At 37.2% G+C, this 26,752-nt stretch overlaps 1 protein-coding gene across 4 annotated transcripts in view; it reads left to right on the plus strand.

Moving 5' to 3' along the window:
- Positions 1–26,752, plus strand: part of LOC149568041 (uncharacterized) — a 73,658-nt gene that overhangs the window by 36,742 nt on the left and 10,164 nt on the right. The window contains exons 4-6 of one of the 4 annotated variants that reach the window (XM_089821045.1): positions 1,448–1,514; positions 25,154–25,318; positions 25,440–26,420. In XM_089821045.1, coding sequence (XP_089677171.1) covers positions 1,448–1,514; positions 25,154–25,318; positions 25,440–26,130 — 923 coding nt within the window. In that variant the 3' untranslated portion in view covers positions 26,131–26,420. Of the gene's footprint in view, positions 1–1,447; positions 1,515–1,742; positions 1,799–7,706; positions 7,769–25,153; positions 25,319–25,439; positions 26,421–26,752 lie in introns of those variants that run through there. The other 3 variants (XM_089821046.1, XM_089821048.1, XM_089821047.1) reach the window with 3 other exon arrangements.

A 26,752-nucleotide genomic window follows, 5' to 3' on the forward strand; every position in this document is an offset into this window, starting at 1 on the left:
AGAGGGAGTAGATCATATTGAGATGGATTCTTTAGTGATCAGAAAATTGTAGAAGTTAGAGGACTTTGATTCATGAGATGAAGTTCTATGTATGTAGGCCGGAAGGCCTTTATGCAAATATCTAGACTATAACATTTCTAGATAGATGGATACTTGTTGAACCAAGGAGCATGACACGATTTTCTGCTAGGAGGTCAGAAGATTGATATTAGATAGAGAGAGAGTCTAACAGTTTGTCATAAGCAATCTTGGATGAAAAAAGTCAGCAAATTGATATCCGCTTAATGAGTTCTTCTCTGTGAGAGAAACATTTGAGGTGAAAGCCCTTGTTTGTTTCTGTATAAAAAATTCATGAGAGGCGAGGATCTTTCATTGATGTTTTGATTGTGCTTACTATTGTAAGGTGACGATCTTAACAATAGTTTAACTTGTTGTCATGATGAAGATCATTTGGTTGATGTCTATGGAGATCATGATAGTACATATCTCATAGATAATTCGTGAAGTTATTGTATTGATATATGGCATGGTGTATACTATGAGATGTAGTATTGGAGACACCATGTGCAGATATTTTCCTTGGTAGGTATCATGAGACTTGATGCTAGTGCACATACCAAAGAAAATACAAGTATGATGAATATTATATGGTTGATATTCTTGGTTGAATCATACTTGATGATACCGTAAGGTAGCATCTAAATTATGTTGTTTTCTTTAATTCAAAATATCATATCGAGATGACATTTCTTTCTCATTACTCTAGAGTACAGTGTGTTCATCTTACAAACAATCCTCCCTAGCTAAGAGGGAGTGTAATATTGTAGCTTTAGTTGGATTAGTTTGATCAAAATATTTTGTTTACCAATTAAACATTCTTAATAATAATTAATAATTATTATATGAGTCATACATATATATACATATACACACATAAGCATATACATATACATATACATATACATATACAAAATTACATATTGTGTATTGACATCCAATTATTATTAATTAATGTTATTGATCAACATAGAGGCATGTCCCATATAGGGACATGTCTCTTCTACCTTTATATACTTTCTGATCTGCTCTTGGAAAACACATAAGTTACAGCAGTGCTATTATATTTGCAGTGATCCTTTCATCAACAATGCCCAGGGGCCAGCTGAGACAATGAGGGTACATCTTTAGGTTGTTTAGGCCCCAAAATGGTCCAGGCATGGTATGGGGGCAGGGATGGCTGAATCTGAATGGCAGAATAGTAACAATATGGCCTTACTGAGAGAATAATTTTTCAACTGCTTGTTCAGTTTTGTATTATCTATGTAATGGATGGATTCTTTTTTCTCCAAAAATTCATAAAGTTTGGCACTATTCAGTACAGTTTATTTAAAATTTAACAGCTATTGAGATGATTGATACCTAATGCATATGACATCACTGGTTGCAGGTGCACGGTTAACAACTGCAGATGGAAAAAATGAGGATTGTGGAGGAAATGGTTCCATTCATTCCAAGTGAGTCTCTCTCTCTCTCTCTGTATATATACATTTAAGGACTTAATTGTTTAGTGGAGCACACTAGAAGCATCAACAGAGATTAGAGCGGAATGGTGTTTCTGCTGAATATAGAGCAATATTTCTTTTGACTACCGTTAGTTTCTTTTTTATCATGGCTATAGATAGAATAAAATATGGTAGTTGCTTTATTTATCTAGAGGCATTAATTTGTAATTGTAAAATCAGGACGTGATTGTATCTTCCAAACAACTTTTCAGCATGTGACAAGAATTGTGGGGCAGGTATGATGAACTCTAAGGTTCACATGCCATCCAGGTCTAATTTTCTGACATTTTGTTTAATGCTGTACACTGCGATTCTATATGCCTTGTTAATCAGGACAAATGAGAATTACAACGATGATCTTAAGAATAACTCAGCAGAAGCTTTAATAGTAAATAAGAAATGTTATCTTAGTAGTCCATATAGAACCATCTGCCACTGAGAAATGTGCTTTCAGCTAACCTGAAAGTGAACAGATTCTTCTATCTTAGATCTAACCTACTAACAAGATATACTGTGAGCATCTTTGTACATAGAAACAATTCACACCAGGCAGACAATCTGGTGAAGAAGAATTTTCTAATGAGAGAATCAGCTATGTCTGATTGGCTAGCATCTTCAGGTCACTGTCATTTTGTTTGGCAAAGTAGATTAATGATGATTTCGCAGTATTATTATATTTCCTCAGTATATATGTCTATGTTTTGTTGTTTAATAGGTGCTTTCCTTGCTTTTCTATTCTTTTGTCCCTGATTTTTCTTCTCTGCAGCTTGTAAAATATGTAAGTAAAGAAAACATAGACAACAGCACAGCTAATGTGCAAAGCTTGAAGGAATGCTGCTTCAAGTAAAGAGCCATGTTAGTAATTTTGGTCTCCAAGTGTGACGAAGAGGTGTTTTACGAACCAAGTGAGGTTTAAGCTATCCCAAGGCAGATTATCATTCGACATGTGATAGTGAAATGTGTAGAAACCCCTGGAGATCTTCAAATTATCTCAACGGAATGATACTGTCTTGTCTTGTCAATTAGTGTGATCTCAGATGTGATATTAAATATTTCATTATGAAAATATCATTGAATAGTTAAAGATGGTTTTAGAAAGTCAGACTTTAAAGTTGTCCCAGGAGATCTAGATTATCAATGTTTGCTAATATTCAAGTTCTCAGTGAAAGTAAAGCTTTCAAATGAAGCACAGTGATTGAAAACCTATGGGATGCGTAGATTTTTCCATTTCATTCCCACCATAATGCTCATGAAAAGTACATTAAGTTTGCAATATTTTTAAAACTCGTTTGCCATGTATACATATAGGATTATGGTTACTTTCACGACCCATTTGACTGTTTAACTGATGTTCTAAAGTATATCGAAAACGAAGCCAAACAGTGTGAAGAACATGTCCAGGAGGAGTGGAACACCTAAGAAAGCCAACAAGTTAATATGCACAGAAAAAAAAGCACAGTTTGTTTTCAAGCCTTCTAAAAACTCATTTGGGATGCTTTCATGTAGGATTATGGTAATTTTTGTAATCCATATGACTATTTAAACAATCTTTAAAGGTATAATGAAGCACCAAAGTTTACTGTTTAACTAATAAGCCTTTCAAAATAAAAACAGTAAGTGAAGGCTATGTGATGGAGAATTTTTTTTTCCATCTCATTATGCTGCAAAGCTCATGAAAGTACATTGAATATGCAATCTTTTTAAAAACTCATTCATGATGCATGCATGCAGGATTATGATAAGTTTCATGATCCATTTGGCTGTCAAAGTGATGCTTTAATGTATAACGAAGTGCTGAAGTCTATAGTAAGCCTTTTGAAAGAAACACAAGAGTGAAAGGCAATGAGATGGAAAAATACTTTTCCATCTCCTACTGCTGAGCTCGTGAAAGTACATTGAGTACGCCAGATTTTAAAAAACTCATTTGTTACACATGCAAGATTATGATAGGTGTCATGATCTGTGTGACCCATTAAAATGATGCTTTAAAATATAATGAAGCATTGAAGTCTGAATTTTAAGAGAAGTGCAGGATATGCACGCTTCCATCTTATGTGTTCGTACCTAAGTTGCTGATTCGGGTTTGGGGACGAATTCGGGTTCGGGGTTCAGGTTTGTGGGTTCAGGCAATTCTTTTTTTCCCATTTGGGTTCGTGGATGGGTTCGTGAGTATATATATATATATATATATTTATGTATGTATGTATGCATGCATGTATGTATATACTCACAAATAGTTACATTGCCGTGCGAGACGAGGGGACAAGTTTCCGAGACGGGGGGCAGAGGGGCCTTGATTTGAGGACGGGAGGAGCAGGGGTGTATATACTATTACTATACATATGATACTTAAAATGCTAGTTATGAAAAGATGTACTACAATTATACAATATAAGATACAAAGATATAAAAAACAGTGAACTTAAACATTGAACATTGCATTGAAGTTTTCAATTGGAACATCATGATTCATGATCAAATGACAAACAAACAATTAACATTGAACATTGTACGTCTGCAAATAATAAATATTAGTCTATATATCAGTCTTCAGATCAATATAATGAGTATCTAACTAAATTGTAATCAATTATCATAACTATAACAAACTTACAACCAAAAATCAGAATTGGCAAGGCTTATTTTATTATTATTATTATTATTTGGTTTTTAAAAACTTTTTTTGCTATTTCTTATGTACTGAAATCAATTCAGAATAGCCCAAATCCTATGGAACCATTGAAAGTCAATTTTTCGTTTTTTTAAAATATTCAATTCCAGGGACCTAGATTCGGACCCAAGCACGAATCCGAACCTAGACGAATCTAGATCCGGACCTAAGCTCCAGGGTCCAAACCCAGTAACATAGGTTCATACTGTTTTGATTGGATGTCTTTATTAAAGTTCACCTTCGACAGTTAATTTGAGAAGATAGTTGAAAGAAAGAAGAATGCTGACATGTAATGTCTCATCTTCAACAGATTTGATATATAAAATATAATTTAATTCCAAAGGCTAAAATATATCAAAGAGGAATTAAAATTAGTTGATTATTATTATTATTGCCTAATGTTTATCCAAGAGGGTGACTTTGAGATTGACGCTGAGGGGAGAATGATTAATTTAATTCATATACTTGCAGGCTCAAAATAAATCTGGAGGACACCTTTTTCAGTAGCGAGACTTATCCTAAATGGTCTAGAAGGAGTCACTCAGGCTCAGTTGGTCTGTAATGCTTGAAAGATTTGTTGAATTTGTGTAGTCACCTTTGGAGACAAATCTGTATAGGTGTTTTATTTTCTTCGAAATAAGGGTTTATTTATAGAGAATACAGAGATACAGAGATTTTCAGAATATATATATATTTTTTGGGAGAAGAAGTGGGTTAAAGTTTGATAGAGATAAATTACAAAGCGCAAGGCCACATGCCAAGAAAGGATATGCCAAATACAACTGAAAGAAACCCTGAGAGAAACTCTAAAGAAGAAACCAGCTACGCATCCCTGTCCTCTACAGTTACTCTGAAGTTTGATAACATTTCGGAGACAGCGCTTCCCAAACACGAACATTTCACCCCTCCTAATAATTAGAATTCCATTTAGTTAAGCAATCTGCCACTCTGTCCCACTCTCTAGGAATATGACAAAAGGAAACAGATTCCAGAGAGCAGCTCAAACTCAAAATTTGTCTGTTGCTCATTCAACATATCCACCACAATTTGTGAATCATATTCACAAACAGTCCTTTTCCATTTAAGGGAAAAATCTCTTTCCATTGCATATAGAATATTAAGTGCCTCCATTAGGTTATTAGTGTACTATCCTTTTATGACAGAAAAGAAAAACATAACATCCCGAGCACTATTCCTGCCAATGCCACCGATCACTATAGAGGAGCCATCAGTATTCACCTTCAGGCGTCTTTGAGGAGGAGGGTGCTAGCATCTTTCATGATGGATCCTCGTTTGACCTGTCAAAGTCTTTTACCTACAGAAGAAATAAAGCTTCTGTCCCTAAAATCAATTCTTTAATAGGTGAATCACTCAATGAAACTGACAATCACACTTTTGCTGAGATTTTCAGATTAACAATATGATGTTTGGAAAAATAATCATTTATTTGCCAGATAAATAAGTTTGGAATGGAACATTACAATTTTTTAGGATAGAGGTTGGTTCTCGGCTAAATATTGATAATCTTGGAGATTATTATTAAATGGGCGGATGTCTTGCATAAGGCAAGAGATTGAATTTGAGGCACATGGCAAAGTCAGGTAATACTAGAGATTATTATTTTTGGACATTGGTCCAGCCTTTTGATTGCAAATAAATTATGCTTGTACCATGGGGACCCAGCTATGAACTGGCTGGTGATTAAGTAAAATTATGCTGTAACTAGACTAAGTCACAACGTTCAAGTTCGAGTTCGAGTTCAACAACTATGAAATTCGGATGAAGTTCGACAAGGTCAAAAAATTCAAAAAAAATTTGACAATAAATTCGCTTTATAGATTTTTTTTAGTATTTTAAATAATATAAGTATGTCCAATAAATTATCAAGATAGTTTAACATTACAACATAGATTTGAAATCTTTATAAAAGAATATCACATTTTGAAAATAAAATACAAATAAAAGTGGTTTATAATTTTAAAAACATTAAACTTATAGAACAAAATATAGTAATTTAACCTTATCATTTTATAACATAAATGCAAAATATGTTGATATTTTATTTTAATTTAAAAAATAAAAATAAGAAAAATTTGATTTACTACATTTAAGATGACACATAAACAATAAATAACTATAATAAAATATCAATATTTTAATAAAAAAAAAAAATATATATATATATATATTTTTTGAAAGGGGTAAACGCTTTGACCTGGAGCTATGAATCCGTGAGGCCACAAATGGGGGACCTCATCCCCATTAGATTTGAACCTTGATGGCAAGGATAACAACTCAACAACTTAACCATCACAACATGCCACTATTGGCAATATTTTAATAAAATATTAATATACTTGAAAAATATTAATTTTTCTTTCATATTACTAAAAAAAATTATAAGACAAAATATAATCAAAACCAAATGCAAAATTATAAAATCAAACATTAAACAAAAATTTAAATGTTTGTTGAACACAAGAGTAGTGATAAGCAGCGGCAATTTATTGTTATCAAAATGGAGCTCGACAATTTCAGAAAAGCTAGCTATCGGTGAAGGATAGCATGGGCTCTATTCTCCAGTTCCTCCAAGACCATGGCTCTCCTTTCATGGCCAACATCTGCCCCAATTTTAGCTACAACAGCGATAGATCCATCAATTTATTGCGCGGTCTTTAAGCCCGCGAATCTTGTGCCAGACAACGATCTGTGCTTTTCTACCCTAATGAGAAGCCTATTTACCCTGTGGAGTTCTTGCTCAATCAGTCTCATGTGTCTAAAGTGTCATTGCCATGAGATTGGATCATTTTCTGTGAATACTTTTCTATCGGTGGCTTGCCCTAGCTGCACTTAATTTTTTTATAACTATGGAACGATTAAAATGAAAAGCTGGTCAATGGTTCCATACGAATCAGAGGACAAATTTAAACGAATTTTTTAGATAATGCTGAAGTTCGCCAAATCCTGTGACACAGTAACTAAATGATTTATTTAATTATTATGCCAGATGGTTATTATATGCAGGTAAATGAGCTCTCATAATAAAGAAATGTTTTAAAATATCTTTTCATTTGGTGCTTATTATGTATGGCAGTGTATGAAATAATGCCTGGTGCAATTTAAGAATATTAAGGATTGGCATAAGTAGTGTACCACTTTCAGAATTATTTGTATGGCTAAATCATGGATGTGCTTATTTTGTGATTGGGCATGGCCCAAATTCTCTGAGTATACGGTGTATATTCCTCTTGGTCTTGACATGGACAAGAGTTATCCCACTGTTAATATGTATTGTATATAGCTTGTTGCTAGTAACAGGTTTGAGCATTGGTATTCTTCTGAGTAAACAGCTATATTAAGGTGGGTGTGTGAATCACATGGTAAAGCTTCAAATTTTGCAGAGATTTTTTATGTTCTTGGAATTGTTTCTTCAAATCTAAAGCTACCACCTTTCTCTGTGATGTCATTTTCAGGGTTCCAGCATCAAACTGGGGATTAATAACAAATATTTTGCGATCTGGTAAATCCTCAAAAGGTAAAGCACTCATCCTATCAACCCCCATATCCCAAGCTAACCTCAGAAAAAATGCTCCAACAACCTGCTATACTACTCTGATATAAGTAATAGGTCCAAAATTGTAAAGCCACTCATCAATACACTACTAAAGTAAAGCATCAATCGTACCAATATCAGGATCCCACACTATTATGCTATCACAATCATCAGATATGAGAAGATATAAGAGTTTAAAGGAGCTATACATTTCATTATCAGTCTGAAATACACCTAGGTACATCGCTTTCATGAATAAAGAAAGGATTAAGAATCCATCCCCTATGATCAAATTATAATATCCATCAATCATTAGCCAAGATCTATTCAACTGGTGAAGCAAGGAAACTGAAACTGAAACCATGTGTAAGCTGATCAGAGAATGAGAAACAATGTTAAATCTGATAATTGGGTCACCACACCAATCCTATGAACAAAACTCACTGCTAGGAACTGCAACTAGGTCCCACTTACTCCAGTCAAGATCATCCTCATCATGGAAATTAGAAAGATCTTTTGTATTTGGATTATCAAATGTCCAATCAGCATCCACCTCAAACAAAGAATTGTCTACTAGCTTAATATGATCCAAAATTTTGTTACTTGATCTCTTGGGGAAGCTATCCAAGTCATAAGTCTGCTGAATGCTATTAAGTTCTTTAATCACTTCTTGGAAAAACTCATGCCTTCCTTTATGCCTGTGTTCCATAGTCTGTTTGTTGACAACAATTTGATTTTCTGTCATGAAGAGCAATCAGTGTATTATCTAATGCCTTCTGAGCAACAATAAGCTCCTTATTAACCTCATCTTTTCCCCCCTCAATTGCTTAGCATATGTTCTAGCAACCTTTACGATAGAATTTGTCTGAAAGTGAACATAAGTAATCTGATTTCAAAATCTCCAAGGCTACTATAACCCTTTGTAAATCAGCAACATTAGGATCACTTTCCATTCCCTTTTGCCTCTTTTCCATTTGCGCCTTTCTATAGAAATCCTCAATGATCTTGTGGGTATCATCATAACACACTAAGGCAGCAACAACCATATCTTCATCAACTTTCAGCTGTTTTTTAAGGAATCATTGTCACTATGAAGTATGAAGTACATTTTCTGACTGGTCATCCAAAGCACCATCATCCTTGAATACCATCTTTGTTTGGTCCTTTGAATCACAATCATGCATATGTTAGTTGCTGATATAAGAAACACATGATTGATCATATGTCTACATTTTCTGACTGGTCATCCAAAGCACCATCATCCTTGAATACCATCTTTGTTTGGTCCTTTGAATCACAATCATGCATACGTTGGTTGCTCATATAAGAAACACATGATTGATCATATGTCTACATTTTCTGACTGGTCATCAAAAGCACCATCATCCTTGAATACCATCTCTGTTTGGTCCTTTGAATCACAATCATATTACAATAATAGATAAGACGTCTATTATTAGTTAATGGTTATCTTGTAAATATCTTTAGCTTTAGTTTGCTTTCGTTTTTTGCTTTCTCTGGAATAGAATGTTTCTATTCTTTACGATCGTTTCCTAAGGAAACATCGTCTCATTCTTTTGTATAAATTGGCCTTTCGGTCTCTGTTATTTATAAGCAAGTATTTACCAATTACCTCGTAATATGGTATCAGAGCTAAATACTTAAATTTTTTTGGAAAAATTTATAATTTCTTCTTGAAATTATTTGTTTAAATTTTTCCAAAATTATTTCAGCTAATTTCCCCAAAACCCACCTAGGGTTTTTTTGCTTGGAGAAATTCCCGAATTACGGGTCTGCAAATCGCGTGGAAATCGTGGCCATTTTTTGGAGACTCGCGTTTTTGGGGTGAAAATCTGCATGTTTCTGTATCAAATCTTCATGCTCTTAGCCGTCTCAGTCTGTCATCGTGCTCTGGGAAGCAGATTCGACCATTTTTCATCAAGAAATCTGAAGTTTTTTCAAGCTTTTTTCAGCTAGAGCCGTTTTTTTTCGAAACCCTAATTTTTGGGGTCCAAAATTTTTTTTGTTTACAGATTCTTGGTGGGTTTTTCGAGAGCTCAACTGGGTTGTCGTCCGTTTTTTCTGGGTGCCTCGATTTTCGAGCTAGCGGATTCAGAAAACGACAGCAGATTCCTTCTGGGTTTCTCGAGCTCTCTTTTGGGTCATTCTCTGATTCTTCTGGGTCTTTCGTATTTTTGCCTCGAAGAACGTGCCTTCACAAATTTTCACAGTTTTTCATTGAAAAACGTGCCATGGCATCTCTGACAAATATTCTGCTCGAGAATAATTCCAAATTCAATGGTCGCAATTATGGAACCTGGAAGCAACACATCATCGCAATCTTCGAATATCGAAACACCGATCAACTTGTTCTGGGTGTTAAGCAGCGTCCGACTTCTCCGGGTCCTGATCAAGATACATGGGATCTGAACAATCGAGAGGCAGTAATGCTTCTCAAACTATCCGTAGCTAATGACCAGCTTTCTCAGATTCCATCCGGCAAGATAGCGGCCGAAATCTGGACACATCTAAAATATCTTCATGAGACTTTCGACAAGAGCAGAGCCTTCTTTCTGAAAAACACTCTGTTTTCTATTGTCATGGATGAGCGCACCTCGCTCCAGGCACACCTGAATCGGATTCAGGAAATCTGTGATCAGTTACTTGCCATCGGTCGCAAGATGGAGGAAGAGGATATTGTGGTAATCATTCTTCGGAGTTTACCAAATTCCTATGAGCATTTTATCGAGACTCTCAACATCACATCTATTGGTGTTGATCTAAAGTTCACTGATCTCTGCACCTTGCTACTTCAGCAAGATCGGTGGAAACAACAGTTTGGTAGCAGCTCCAGTGCCACCTCCACTGAGCAAGCCTTTGCTGCGAAATCCTTTCAGAAGGATAAGGGCAAGTTTCAGCAACCATCTTAGCATAAGTCTTCTGCTCCAGCATCCGATGGTACCAAAAAGAAGAACATTCAATGCAACTATTGCCACAAGTATGGTCACATGAAGGTTGCATGTCAGAAACGCTTAGTTGCCCAGTCTAAGCAATCAGGTTCGCAACTCAAAGCGAACAGTGCAGAGCACACCGAGCAGGCGGAATCTGCCTTTTACGCCTTCATGGCTAAAAGACCCGCAGATCATGTACAGTCATCTGCCTGGTACATTGATTCAGGTGCCTCTCGACATTTCACTCCTCGCAGAGACTGGTTTATTGACTACCAGCCTTATTCAGATTCTGTTATCTTTGGTGGTGGAGAAGAGTACACGGTTGTTGGTAAAGGCAACATTCAAATTTAGTCTGTTGGGAGGAAGCTCATATTCCTTGATGTGTACTACGTTCCAGGGATGGAACTAAATCTACTCTCAGTTAGTCAGTTGTTGCGACATTCTCCACACTTGGCAGTCACCTTCAGTTCACATCAGTGCACCATCACTGATCGGGCGACTAAGTCTACTATTGCAGTTGGTCTTGAGGATCATGGTCTTTTCAGATTTACTGATTCTGGTGATTCTCAGGACTTAGCTATGGCTGCTCGGCGATCTTCCATCAGCACACTTTGGCATCAGCGATATGGGCACTTAAATGTGCATTATCTCTCACAACTTGCTCGGGATGAGCTTGTTCTTGGTTTGCCAGAGATTCAAACCCAACACCTTGGAGCTTGTGATGCATGTCAGGCTGGGAAGCAACATCGCACACCTTTCCCCAGTGGCGATTCTTGGCGAGCTTCTCAAGTACTTCAGCTTGTTCATGCTGATATTTGCGGCCCTATGGCCACTCCTTCTGTTCTTGGGTACAGGTATTTTCTGTTGTTTGTAGATGATTTCAGTAGAAAAATGTGGGTGTATTTCCTTAAAAAGAAATCCGAAGCATTTACTGTATTTCAGAAGTTTAAACCCTTAGTTGAAAAAGAGTTTGGGAAATCTATTATTACTCTTAGATCAGACAATGGGGGGGAATTTTGTTCTAATGTTTTCTCCAGCTTCTTGGATACACATGGCATCCAACGCCAGTTCACCACACCCCACACGCCACAACAGAACAGTGTAGTTGAACGTCGGAACAGGACAATCACCGAGATGGCTCGTTCCATGCTCGAACACAGACATGTTCCGAAGCGTTTTTGGGCAGAAGCAGTTAATACTGCAGTTTATCTGTTGAACCGGTCACCCACAGTGGCAGTCAAAGGTAAAACTCCGGAAGAGGCCTGGTCAGGTCGCAAGCCCAACATCAGTCACCTGAAGGTTTTTGGCTCTCTTGCTTTTGTTTGGATCCCTGATGCTTCACGCACCAAGTTGGATGCCAAGAGTCAGAAATTGATGCTTGTTGGATATAGCAGTCTTCACAAAACCTACCGCCTTATTGATGTTGAGACATCTCGTCTCATATACAGCCGCGATGTAGTCTTTGATGAGCAGCGAGGACCATTCATGCCTGTTTCTCCTGTTCCTGATCCAGCAGACCAGCCTATGCAGGTTCATGATTTGGGAGTTCGGCTTCCATTAGGTCCACTTGATGGGAGGGCTCCAGTAGCTCCTACAGCTCCAATCCTGCCAGTGATACCTGTACAGACTCCTCCGGCTTCTCCTGCAGGATCACCTCATTTTGAAGATGCTTCACCTGAGTTTGATCCAGATTCTTCTGATCAGGATCTTGCTGATCAAGCATCTCCTAGTACTACTGTTGGTCATTCTCCTCTCCGGCCTAAGTGGTGGGCTAAGACACTTGCTGATCTTCATGATGATGAGCTCATTGATGGGAGAACTACTCGGAAAAAGAGCAAAACTATAGATTCTGTTAACTTTGCTCTTATGGCCAACATTCACAGTGTGTTTGAACCTCAAACATATTCCGAGGCTAAAGGAATTCCAGAGTGGGAACAGGCCATGCAATTTGAACACCAGAGCCTGCTGAAGAACAACACTTGGGTCCTTTCTGATCTTACCCCAGGGAAGAAACCCATTAGCTGCAAATGGGTCTACAAAATCAAATACAAATCAGATGGTACTTTGGATAAGTACAAAGCTCGTTTAGTGGAAAAGGGTTTTTCTCAGCGTCAGGGCATTGATTATGAGGAGACCTTTGCTCCTACTGCAAAGATGAGCACCATCAGATTAGTCCTAGCCATGGCAGCACAGTTTGGCTGGAAGGTCCATCAGATGGACGTAAAGAGTGCTTTCCTGAATGGTGATTTCCATGAAGAGGTCTACATGACGCAGCCTCCTGGTTTCAAGGTTGCTGGTAAAGACCATCAGGTTGTCAGATTGGTAAAAGCTCTCTATGGTTTGAAGCAGGCCCCTCGGGCATGGTACATCAAGATTGATACGTACCTTAGTGATCAAGGCTTCAAGAGGAGTTCTTCAGACTCAAATCTGTACATCAAGACTATTGACAGTGACATCATCCTTCTGGTTATCTATGTGGATGATCTGATCATCACTGGCAGTTCGACATCTTTGATTCAGGGAATCAAACAACACTTATGCCAGTCTTTTGATATGACTGACCTTGGGCTCATGCATTATTGCTTAGGTGTTGAAGTTTGGCAACAGTCTTCTGGTATATTCATCTCTCAGTCCAAATATGCTAGGGCCTTGTTAGACAAATTCCGAATGCAGGATTGGAAACCTGCATCTACACCTATGGAGAAAGGTCTCAAGTTATCAGCCAAGTCTGATTCTCCTTCCGTTGATGATACTACGTATAGGCAACTAGTAGGCAGCCTCATCTACCTATTTGCTATTAGGCCTGATATCAGCTTCGCAGTCAGCTATATTTCACGCTTTATGACAGCTCCTAAGGTTGATCATTGGATGGCAGCAAAGCGTGTGCTTCGTTATGTGAAGGGCACTTCTGATTATGGACTTCTGTATTCTCGGAGTTCTAATCCTAAACTCAGTGGGTTCACAGATTCAGATTGGGCAGGCTCTGTTGATGAAAAAAGGTCAACATCTGGATATGTGTTTAGTTTGGGATCCGGTGCAGTCACATGGACCAGCAAGAAGCAGCAGGCAGTTTCTCTCTCTTCTACAGAGGTTGAATACAGAGGGACTGTTAAGGCAGGATGTGAAGCTGTCTGGCTTCGTCGGATGCTTGGGGATATGCAGATGTCACCAGTAGGACCGACTACTCTGTTTGTTGATAACGAAGGCGTTATCAAGTTAGCACGGAATCCAGTCTTCCATGAACGAACCAAGCATGTGGATGTTCATTGTCATTACATACGACAGCTGGTTGAAGACGGGACTATAGATCTGCAGTATGTTCCTACCACAGATCAGACTGCAGACATTCTCACCAAGCCTCTTGGTCTCGATAAGTTTGTCAAATTCAGAGGACAGCTTGGTGTGTTAGATAGATTAACCATTAAGGGAGGGTATTACAATAATAGATAAGACGTCTATTATTAGTTAATGGTTATCTTGTAAATATCTTTAGCTTTAGTTTGCTTTCGTTTTTTGCTTTCTCTGGAATAGAATGTTTCTATTCTTTACGATCGTTTCCTAAGGAAACATCGTCTCATTCTTTTGTATAAATTGACCTTTCGGTCTCTGTTATTTATAAGCAAATATTTACCAATTACCTCGTAATAAATCATGCATACGTTAGTTGCTGATATAAGAAACACATGATTGATCATATGTCTCAAATTTCCCGTTTGATTGATTGGTGTGCAATAGAAAGGGTTCTGCTATGTCATTAAGCAATTCTTTATGACATGAGGTTTTGTAAACATTTTTAGAGACATCCATCATGCTTGCACATTGAGTTTGATTGTCCTTAAAAAATGTTTGTCAATTTCAATCTCTAAATTACCAATGTAAAGTTTTGAATGTCCCATACCTTTTGGCAATAGTTGAATTTATGTCATCACCACTCATTGAGTTACTAAGTGGAGGCAAAATGTTGAAATTTGTGTCATCTCCAATTCTGGCCTGTATTTCTTTGGTTATCTCATCTCCACATACATGATCTGGTGTCCATGTTTGGTGACATGTGAAACAGATCTGTTCTCTCCTCATTTGATTCTTGCTCATTTTTAAATATCCTGCAACTTGTATGTCTGCTGAAAATAACTCATTTCAGTTATAAGCCCCTTGAATATTTCAATATTGTGCTCAATCATTCTTTTGTAAAATTTGTATGCAGCGGAAGATTCAATATGTTCCTTCCTCCAAATAGTCAACAATTCAGATTGCAACTTCTTGCATATTGTGTGCGAAAAATGTGGACAAATATGCAAACACACTTCTATGAATCCTTATACTTGTAATCTTTCAAAATAACACCATGAAAGCTCAAGATCTCAAGGATCGACTCATAGCTTCCTATCATCAATGTGCAAAGACCTTCAAAGGTTTGTAGTTGTGGCTCTCATATTAACATTAGCCTTGGTCTTCACAAGTACATCCAATGAACGGAATGTAAAAATCTGCCTTAGGGCAGAATTTACCCAAGACCAAAGAACTCAAAACACAAGCACAAATTAGACTAGAGTATGATCAGAATAACTGTATAGTATTCAATTCTCCGTACAAGTACACTTGGAGTGCCTCAATATAAAGGCCTCTGAGATGCATCTAGAATGCCTCGGAATCAGCATCATGATAAGTCTAACAACCAGGCACATGTCCACCAGATATGGGTTATCCTCCATTATGCACGAAAATAAGTGCGATGATGAGAGGATAAGCCTACAAAGGTGAAACATGCACATTAGTGTTGTAGACAACATGTGCTAAATTAGGAGTGCGAAAAACTGTGTTGTCTACATGACAACTCAGTGAATGATATAAACCCCTGGGGTGTAGACACCATGTGCATAATTAGAGTTGCGTACTTCTGTGTTGTCTACATGACAACTCTAGAATATGCACAAACTCCTAAGTGTTTCATAAAGAGAAATAATAAAATAATGCAAAATAATAAAATAATGCACTAACTTAAGTAAACTTAAGTAAAGTGTAAATAGTAAATACCTATTTACACCAACACAGAAGATTCAAATGATCATGAACATGCAAGATATCTCCAAGGCTCCAAGAAAGCTTCAAAAAATGTCTATCATAACGGTAGCATAAGAAGTCATGATCTTCTCATAAGAATGCTCCAAGTCCTCAAGGAAATTTCATGAAAGCTCCAAATAATGGTAATAATAAAATTGCCTCTCCCAAAATGAAGGAGGTCTCCTTAGATACCAAAGCCAAGAGGCATACCCAAATTGGAGGGAAAATGAAAATTAAATGAAAAAGTGTGACCCACATAAGAGAATGTGCAATTAGCATTTAATTAAGAGATGTGGAGTGTAAAACTCCATACGAATTATAAGATGAGGGGTGTTTTTATTTAATTTAAATGTAAAATAATCCCTTTTCTTATAAAATAAAGTGTGTGACATTTATTTAATTATTTCTTTTAAAATAATAATTGTTGCATATAAAATTAAGTGAGGAGGGGTTTTATTTAATTAAAAGGGAGCAAATTCTTTTAATTAAATAATACAAAAATCAAGATGATCCAACCATTTATTTAAAATTAATTAAATAAATTAACTCCAATTGAATCAAGGAAATTGATGTAAAATAATAATGATTAATTAAATAATTCAAATGATTTAATTTGATCAAAGGAAATGGTGGTGTAAATATCGATTCAAGGTTGAGATAAATTATGAAACCGGGGCACATAGTCAAGGTGACCATTTTAGGGTGCATACACATATTCTAGGTTGCCGGTTCGTGGTTCGGTTCTGGGTTCGGGTTCGAGAACCGGTTCGCTGGTTCGACGAAATTTTGGAAAGGAGTTTGGGTTTGTTTGGGTTCGTTAGTACAAAAACATGTAAAAATTATTTTAAAAAAAAAAAAAAAAAAAAAAAAAAATATATATATATATATATATATATATATATATATATATACATTTTTATGAAGCATGAGTTAAAATTAGAATGTAGCATAGTACCATAAACACATTTAAAACTTTAAAACAGCATAAACAATAACATATCAATGTATCATGGTGAGCATACCATCATATAGTAACATAGTTCAATCAACTTCAACATCAAAGATGAAAGATTCAAAACATTTAAAATGGTGTCATTGTTTCACGTTCAAGTGTCATTGTTTCACGTTCAATGTTTAACAGTAACTAATAGAATGAAAATCTATTAAAATTCTGAATTTCTAGTTCTAAGTTCTTCATTCTTCATCTTCATCTTCTTCATATTCATCTTCTTCTTCTTCATCTTCTTCTTCATCTCCTCCTTCGCCTATGCTATTACTTGCACCAAGGCCAATGGGATCAGCAGCAGAATCAACAATGGTATTGACATCAAAGTCATCAAAATCATCAATTGTAAGCGCAGCAGTGGAAGCATCCAAGTCCGCAATCTCTGCATCTACATCCCACTTCTTTGTCTCCCCTTCTTTGTATTCTTGACTCTTGTGCGAAAGAAGGCGCAAGTTGTTATGCACAAATACCAGGTTCTCGGCTCTTTTTGATTGCAACCTATTGCGCTTCACCGAGTGGATGAAAGAATAGGTGCTCCAATTTCTTTCTGATGTAGAAGAACTAGCAACCTATAAAGACAACATAAGGTAGGCAATTAAAAAGGAATTAATTCAATCTTATTAAAAAATTCTTTTGAAGATAAAGTGAGCTAATTAAAAAATAAAATAAAACTTACTTGTGATATAACTTTGATTGCAAGGGGCTGCAATGTTTGGAATTTTTGGCCATGGAGGTACCACCAACCATGAGCATGCTTCTTGAACCGATGACGAAGAGCATCATTACTTAGACCTGTAGCATTGACAAATGCTATGAACTCATCCATGATTAGATCTCTTATATCATCATCAGGAAATATTCTTCTAAATGTTGCCTGGTACCCCTTAGACACTTCCATATCTCTATATGGTGGCAACCTTCCTGGTAGATCACAATATTGTGAGCTATAGTATTTGGGGGTCAAGGCATAGGCAAGCAAATGTAATGGAGTGGTCATTTTGTTCCATCTTTCATTAATAATTTTTTGCACTTGTTTGAAAAAGGTCTCTTGCGGATCTTGCTCCTGCTCATTTATAACTTGCCTGATCTTCTCAATCATTGAGTCTATGCCATCATAGATCTCTCCAAGGCAAGGCCTATCCATGTCAGTGTACCTAAGCATGCTCATAATGGGCTCGGTGATCTTAAGGAGATATTCCACACGTTCCCACCATGAGTTAGCCAATAGCCTATCCTTTATTTTGTTTGCCCTTTCAGTGTTCTTTTGCTTCCATACACCCCAATTGTTGCTGATTACCATACCTTGAAGTGCATCTTTCACTTGCACAAGTCGTCTTAAGACGATTATATGTGATGCAAAATGGGTCTCAGCAACCTGTGACATAAATTAGAGCAAAAAACAACTATTAGATACATATTTTAGAAAACTAAGAAAAGTATACACATTGGCAATTGCACAAGTAAAATATGAAAAATCAGAAATTGTCAAATATTAAAAATTAAATTACTAATTTGAGTTCAAGTTCATTTACCTTCAATAGCTCCAATTTTGAGTAGTTCCTGAAAAGAGATTGAGTCATGTGGTGGTTTGTGACAAACATTTGTATGTCCTCAGCCTCTTCATACATTGTTTTGATCCACTCAATTTGGTTCCCAATCTTTTTTAGCATAAGATTGAGTGAATGGACTGCACAAGGTGTCCAAAAGATATGTAGATATCGTGATTCAACCAACAAACTTGCTGCTCTACAATTCTTTGCGTTGTCCGTTATGACTTGGACAACGTTTCTTGCTCCCACTTGTTCAATGGCCTCAATTAAGATATCAGCAATAAATGGCCCATCTTTTACTTTGCCCTCACAATCCACCGCTTTCAGAAACATTGCCCCTTTAGGGGACACCGCAAGGACATTGATCAAGGGACGGTTCCTAGAATCCTTCCAGCCATCTGAAACAATTGTCACCCCTGTCTCAACCCATGAGTCCCTTATGGGCTTCAATTGATTTTCAACCCGTTGGACCTCATCATCCAACAAGGTGGTGCGAACTTTCTCATACCCGGGGCCACAATACCCTTTTGGAGCTTCATTGGCACCCCTCAACATGTCCTTCCAAAACGGAGAGCGGACAACATTAAAAGACAACCCATTTGTATAGAGGCATCTTCCCACCTTAATGTCAGCAATTTCCCGGGCCTTGTTTTGAAAAGAAGTTTCTATTGGCCCCTTTCTTTTGTGTACAATGGGGATAGATTCAGTGTCAGTGTCCATTGTAGTATTGAAGAAGGGGTGGTCTTGTACAATAACATCTGAGGGGGCCTGCATTCCCTTAGCTTTTTTACTTTTATTGCTACTACTACCGAGTTCTATTGCCCTGCGTCCTTCTCTCTCTTCTGCTGCCTCATGCTCTTCAATATATTTTAACACGGTGTGATTTGGTATAGGGACACCATTTTTGCCAGGGCATTTCTTGACTCCTCTTCCAGCATAACCACATAGATGGCCTACCACACGATAATAAGAACTATTTCTTTCTACATCACATCCTCGACATCTCCAACGGAATGCACCACCTCCTGGAATGGGTTTTATAATGTCTACATACTTCCATAGAGGAGAATCGGAGTTGGTTTCCATTCTTTGTTCGGTGTTGCCTATTGATGAAGAGGTAGATGACATTAATTTCGAACCTTTCCCTATGGCAAGAAATTACTAATTAGATATATGTTCATAATCTATATGCAAGAAAATGACGAATTTTGAAATAATGGAAAAGATTCAAGAACTTAGAACATATGAAGATTGAAAGAGAAATGAATTTTTTTTGGAAAAACTAGAACAAAACAATAGTAAATAGAATAAGATCTTACCTCTTGGTCCTTTTCCAGCCATTGCAAGTTTGCAAATGTGTATAAATGATGCACAAACACTTCAAGAACACCAACAAGTATTGCTTCAAACTCCTCCTTGCACAATCGGATGCTTGCTCAAAAACTTATGTGCTCTCCTTCAAGGCAAAACAACCTATTTAGAAACATCAAATGACTATGAGAGAGCAAAAAACCAATTCATAACACCTTTTTAGGGTATGTGGACTCCAAAAATTATAAAAAAATGCAAATAAGTCACTTTATTTCCGCATCCGTGGGCGGGTTCTTGGTTGGGTTCGAACCTGGTTCGATTTTCCCAGCCTGGTCCGCTCGGGTTCGAACCATGGTTCGAACCAGGATTCGAAAATCGAACCTTGGTCGAACCCTGGTCAAACCGGACCAGAATCTCGAACCGATTCGAACCAGTTCGAGGTCCGGAGGGGGGGGAGGGGTACCCGTGTAACTTAGCACATATTACATCATTTTCTTTAAGGATTAAGAACATTATAGTGTGCATGCAAGCCTTCACATTATGTGGATGATGCTCCCTAATTTCACTTAAGAAGCACTGAACTAATTGATGAATCAAATTATTGCATTCAAGGTCAATCGTAATGGTAAATGATCAATAGTAGCGCTCAAATATTACACCCAAAAAAACTTTGGAGAAGACCCAATAATTTGTTTGAAATATATATATCAGATCCGACATATTTAATCTGAAATCTCCTTCATTGAGCATTTCCACGTTAATCTAATTGCTCAAATGTCCCCCCCGATAGTTTTAGGAAACCATAAAAATACAACTTAGGAACCAGCAATATTTTGCCGCAGCTATAGCCTTACATTAAAATCAATTGTTCTATAGAATTTGTCCATGCTTGAATAAAATATATCTTTTCTTGAAATCAGAATTTTTTTTTTTCAAAACAATAAATATATTAATTTTGGTTCTTCAATAAACCTATTGGTAGGATATGCGGACTTTGATACCAATGTAATTACTTGGGTATCCCTTTCCAATTTTTCCCAATGTAACACCACTACTAGGGTACATCGGGACGAGTTTTCGGGATGGGAGGAAAATGGGCCTCATTTTTGGGACGGCGAGGGGACGATGACAAGGGGAGGATGGGGCAGGGAGGGGTGTTGTATATATATATATATATATATAGAACTTAAAATACTTGTTTTATGAAATGATGTTTTTGTAGAACATACCAAATTAAAATTCTTGAACATAGCAAAATTGCAACATGAATTAGAACCATTGAACATTCAACATAGTAACATATTACATACCCAATAGTAACATTCAAAAATCAAAATTCAAATAAAAATCCAAGTCCCCATTCCAACAGCAACATGGTTACTGAATTGCAGAGGTTGGGGTACTTGGGTACCCAAATACCTAGTGTGGGGACATCTCGAGGACGGGTACTCCGAGGTTTGGGGGGGGGGGGTGCGAGTCCCTGTGTAACACTGCTTTTTCTTTAAATAATTTTCAGAATCATAAACAAGATTTTATACAATAATTAACCAGCAATATTAACTAGTGAATAAGCAACAAACAGTCGTTAAAATACTCTGAAAATGTAATTGCATTATAATATTCAGCAATACAATAACAATCTAATCATAAAACGATGACAACAGTCAAATTGGATAACCAAAAATGAACCTGAAATGAAATTGCATACTCTGTCACAAATTCACCATAGAGGATGAATTGGGGCTATGTCCAATCCTCCACGAAGAACTAGAGGGTTTGCGTCCTTGTATCCTGAATAGAGCCCGAAGCTTCCTTAATTTTGCCAAGAGAAATCTCAAACCTAATCAATATCCAAACATGTTGAAATGAACTCCTCATCCTTATTTTATGCTCAAAACAGTGACCCGACAATTTCCTTGTAATGTCCCCATTTGTTGCCAACATCATAATTTTAGGGATTAGCCTAATATTGGATCCTCGTAGGCTAATGAGGATGGTTAGAGTGTCTTCTGAGGATTGATTCATCTCCAACATTCAGGGATTTATTGATTTGGCCTTCGTTCGATATCATTTGGACTTCATTTGCCATACTTACTATGTATAGTAAGTTGGGAGTAATAGAGATGGACCCTTTCTATATTTAGAAAGTGTATTTGGTCACATGGGGAATTAGGAGGAGAGATTCCTATTTCAGACGACATGGTAATCAGACAAGTATGTCAAGAGATATTAAAGTTCAAGTGACTTAAGTGATTTATTTAAATATTTTAATGTTATTATAAAGTTATAAAGTAACTTATAATAATAGAGTCACTCTAATATTATAAAGTGTAAATATAAAGTCACTTTATGACAAAAGTAACTAAAGTGACTAAAAGACAAAATTGTCTTTAATCCCACATTGCTAAGATGCTCGTACCTCTCCTCATTTCAAAGTTATAAAGGAAAGCATTTGGATTGGGATTGTAACAATGAATATATGATATTCATATTTCTACAAAGTCCTAAAGGTTGCTTTATTGTGACTGGATAATTCCTAAGGACGAAACCCTTTAAGAAAAACAGTGAGGCTGGATGCAAACTTGGCACTCACCATTGCATTTTCAGAGAGGACTGGATTAATATGTTGATCTCAGGAGATTATAGCTCCTTGATAGATTGGGAATTGAAGACAGTAGGACCTAATAACACCAGGTCGTTATTGGCAGTTGGAGTTGGATGGCAAGAAGAAAGATTAATTTCCCCACGACAAAGGAAGAAGTCACTTATGTAAGTAGCATTTCACTTCTCTGTTAGGTTGTAGCAGTATTGTTTAACATCTGGCTATAGTAGAGGAATGCGTAACAGATAGTAGCAGCTGAACGACACACAGGCCTCTTCTGTGGTGGATTCCAGATATGATTATCTCATCCCATGACAGTAGGTCAGAGCTGATGATAGTTATAACTCAGAGGTTGGAAGGTTTGCAAGGATGTGGATATTAGCAGGTTAGGATACTATCAGGCATAACGCACAGAGATTGGAGAGACAGTAGGATGTAGGATACCCCTGGCATTGATAGGGAAGCAGCAACTTGCATTGTAGAGCCTCTCTCAATTCCATGGGGCCACACACCAAACATGTGCATGAAGTGGTGAAATTGGAAATAGGAGGCGAATATGGTTGTAGTCAGAACCAACATGTACAGGTGAAAACAGTATATCAAATCAGAAGTCTGGACGTGGACGTGGGAGAACATTCATATCTTAGTTGGGTCCCGTAGATTGATTCACATTGATAGGCCATTTAATTCCGGTATGTTCATCTTAATATGAAGTTAGAAATCTATCACCCAACACTTTGTACAATCGCTGTTGGTTTGTTATTATGGTTATAAAGCCTTATTGCAATTTTGTGTTTTCAAACCTCCATCTTGAGACTTGTTGAAAGGCAAAAATCTTGTAAGCTTAACATAACTATTTCATATCATTTATGCTATGTTCCCTGGGGACGCGTACCCGGCCTAAAACCCCCCGTTTCGGGGACGGGGACATCCCGGGGACGGGGGGACGGGTATGGGATGTCCCCCAGCCGTCCCCAAATTCCCTTTTTTTGCAAGGGACGTCCTCGAAACTTGGGGACGTGGGGGGGGACAAAAAGCCGTCCTCGGTATGGAAAGGGGACGTCTAGCCGTCCCTCGACCGTATCGGGTACGGCCGGCCGTCCCCCTTTTTTGCAAGCTCAAAACATTAAAAAAAAAACATTAAAAAAACATTTGTTGTGTCTTTTTTCGTCAGCTAGTGTCTTTTTTCGTCAGCTAGTGGGCTCCACTCCTCCAAAAACCCTAAAATGTATATAACTCAACACATTTAAATTGTTTTAACCATTCTTTGGTTTTCATTTTATGTTGCAGCCGGCTGAAGTTTTCATTTTGCAAGTAGAGGAGGTAATAGTTTTGCTTCCAAGAGCTTGACCAAGGGTTTGATCTTTTATTTTGTCCACCAAGTAAGTATAAAACTCTTTGTGCTTTCATCTATCATTTTTTTAATAAATTTGTAGCTTGCAAAATCTGATTTTTTTTTTTTTTCATTGTTTCAGCTCATATATCTATTCAATTGCATATTTAAACACAATGAGCAGCAGTGGGAGTACAAGTAGTAGTAGTGAAGAAGAAAATGTAGAGGTTGATGTTGTTAGTAGTGACACTAGGCAAAAACCCAATCTTAAAGCTGATTTGTTTAAATGCCCTTTTGACATTATGAAGAATTTTGCAAAAGGTCATTTCAATAGGAAAAAACCTCTTCTCCAATATGTCACACCTAGGCCAAAAGATAAAAAGAATTCGGGAGGGACTAGGGTGTGGGATTGTCATGTTTGTCTTGATGATTTTAAGGGCAGCTATACAAGAGTGAAGTCACATTTTTTAGGTGTTACATGCCAAGGAGTCAAAGCTTGTCCTAACCTAACCGATGAACAAAAATTAGAATGTCAAAGATTGCACTTAGAGGCTGAAATGGAGGGGCAAAATTTGACAGTGACATCACCATCCATTCCCTCACAATCATCTAGGCATATTTCATCCGCCATTGGTACTAGTGGCAGCCCTAGTGGGTCTAGAGGGAAGAGAAAGATAAGTAGTAGTGAGAAGGGCTCGGTGGAAAGTATGTTTAATGCATAGACAAAGGAGAAGTGTGAGGCATCCATTGGTAGATTCTTTGTTGCTAATGGTATCCCATATAATGCAGCCTGTTCCACTTATTATAAACAAATGGTGAAAGATATTATGAGCATGAATTCCTCATTTGTGCCCTCCGGTGAGCATAAGCTACGAACCACTATCCTAGATGAAGAGTACTCAAAGGTTGCTTTATTATTTGAGGATATGAGATGCACTTGGGTTAGGACAGGTTGCTCTATTGTGATGGATGGGTGGACCGATGTTAGACATCAACCACTCATCAATATCATTGTCACATCCCCTGCTGGCTCTTATTTTTTGAGAGCCATAGATTGCTCAGAAAAGAAGAAGGATGCAGATTTTCAATTCACCATTTTGCGAGATGCCATAGAGGAGATTGGGCCCTCTAATGTTGTACAGCTTATCATAGATTCTGCACTTGTGTGCAAATCAGCAGGTTTGATGATAGAGGGTGCTTATAGGCACATATTTTGGACCCCTTGTTGTGTTCATTCCTTGAACAATGCATTGAAGGACATAGGGAAGATTGAATGGGTGAAGCAAGCAGTGTTAGAAGCTAGAGAAGTGCAAATGTTTATTTGCAACCACCACACTTCACTTGCTCTATTCAGGTCCTTCTCTAAGAAAGAGTTCCTCAAACCAGCCGAGACAAGGTATGTCAATTATAATTATAGTTTACTTTTAGTTTGTTTTAACTTTAAGTTATTTAAAAAAATTATTTATAAGTTTACTTACATGTGATGCTTTTTGTTTTAAATTTTAATCATTAATGTTTAAGTTTAAATTTTAAATTTTAAATTGTTGCTATAGGTATTGCACATATTTCATCTTGATGGAGAGGATGATTGAGGTGTATGAGGCCCTTCAATTGATGGTGGTGAATCCAGAGTGGGGACGATGGTCTCATTCTAAGTTCACTGAAGGAAAAGTGGTGAGGCAAAGGATCCTTGATGAGAGTTGGTGGTCCACAATGAAGTAAGTTGTTGGTTTTTAAATTTACTATTAGTGTTTTGCTTGCTGATTTTCCTACTAATAATCTTAAAATTCTTAAAATTCTAATTTTGATTTTTTTTTTGTTGGCATTTTGATCTTGCAGATACATTTGCTCTGTCATAGCACCCATTGTTGGTGTCATTAGATATGCTGACACTGATGCTCCTAGTTTAGGAGAGATCTATGAGACTATTGACAGCATGTTGGGTAAGATGAAGAGAATTGTTGCGGCAAAGGATCCTACATTGGGCTTTTATGAGGAGCATATTAGGCCTATTGTGATGTGGAGGTGGAACATAATGAATACCCCGCTTCATATGGCAGCATTTGCTCTAAATCCCAAATGGTATGCACAGTTGGGTGGAAGGGGCCTCTCATGTGATGATCCTAAGGTTTTGGATGGCTTCACAAAAGCAATTGATAAAATGTATTCAGCTCAAGATGCCTCTACTCTTCGTGCACAGTTCCTTGACTTCACCAACCTTCGTGGCCCAAACTTGGGTAAGCCACAAGCAAGGTTGGATAGAGTTGTTTTGGCACAGAGGGATCCTATTGGATGGTGGAATTGGCATGGGAGAGATACACCTGAGTTAAAGATACTTGCCGGTCGCCTCCTTTCACAGGTTGCTAGTTCTTCAGCTGCAGAGAGGAACTGGTCCACATATTCATATATCCACTCTATCAAGAGGAATAGACTTACCTCTAAAAGAGCGGAGAAGCTAGTGACAGTGCATCATGCTCTTCGACTTGCCGATCGCCAGACTCCAGAGTATAGGCAGACACCAGCTTTGTGATGGGATGTTGAGCCTGAGGATGTGGCCCAGATAGATGAGGATGACATAGCACCAGGACTCGTTGGGGTTCCATTAGATGAGACTATTCTTCCTGTGGAGGATGACAGTGAGGAGGATTCTGATTTTGATGCCATGGATTAGTAGAGGCAGAATAGGAGCAGCAGTCTACTTCATTTTCTATGTTTTGCTTTTTATGTTGAACATGAACATGATTATGATACATTGATTATATGATACTTATTACTTTATGGTAGCTTATAGCTTTGGGCATATTTTGATTTTGATTTTTAGATTTATAATTTATCATGCTTATCATTATGAGTCTTATGATATTGACAATGGTTAATAACTTAATGTTCATTGTTCAGTGTTCTCTGATATTGTATTGATATGCATTTCGAGAATTGGATACTAAAATACTAAATAGTAAAATACTAAAATCGGATATTATTTCATAGATGGCATTCAAATGTTGTATGTTATGGTTCTATAATGTTTAAATGACATGCTTTGTGCTTAGTTTCATATGAATGACATGTATATTTACAAATTTCAATGTATATACTATATTTTAAAATTTTCCTATATATATAGCTGTCCCCGTCCCCCCCCGTCCCCAAAA

Source organism: Cupressus sempervirens, chromosome 3 (genome assembly GCF_028749045.1).
Source record: "Cupressus sempervirens isolate cs-2001-9-10 chromosome 3, ASM2874904v1, whole genome shotgun sequence".
Taxonomy (NCBI): Eukaryota; Viridiplantae; Streptophyta; class Pinopsida; order Cupressales; family Cupressaceae; genus Cupressus; species Cupressus sempervirens.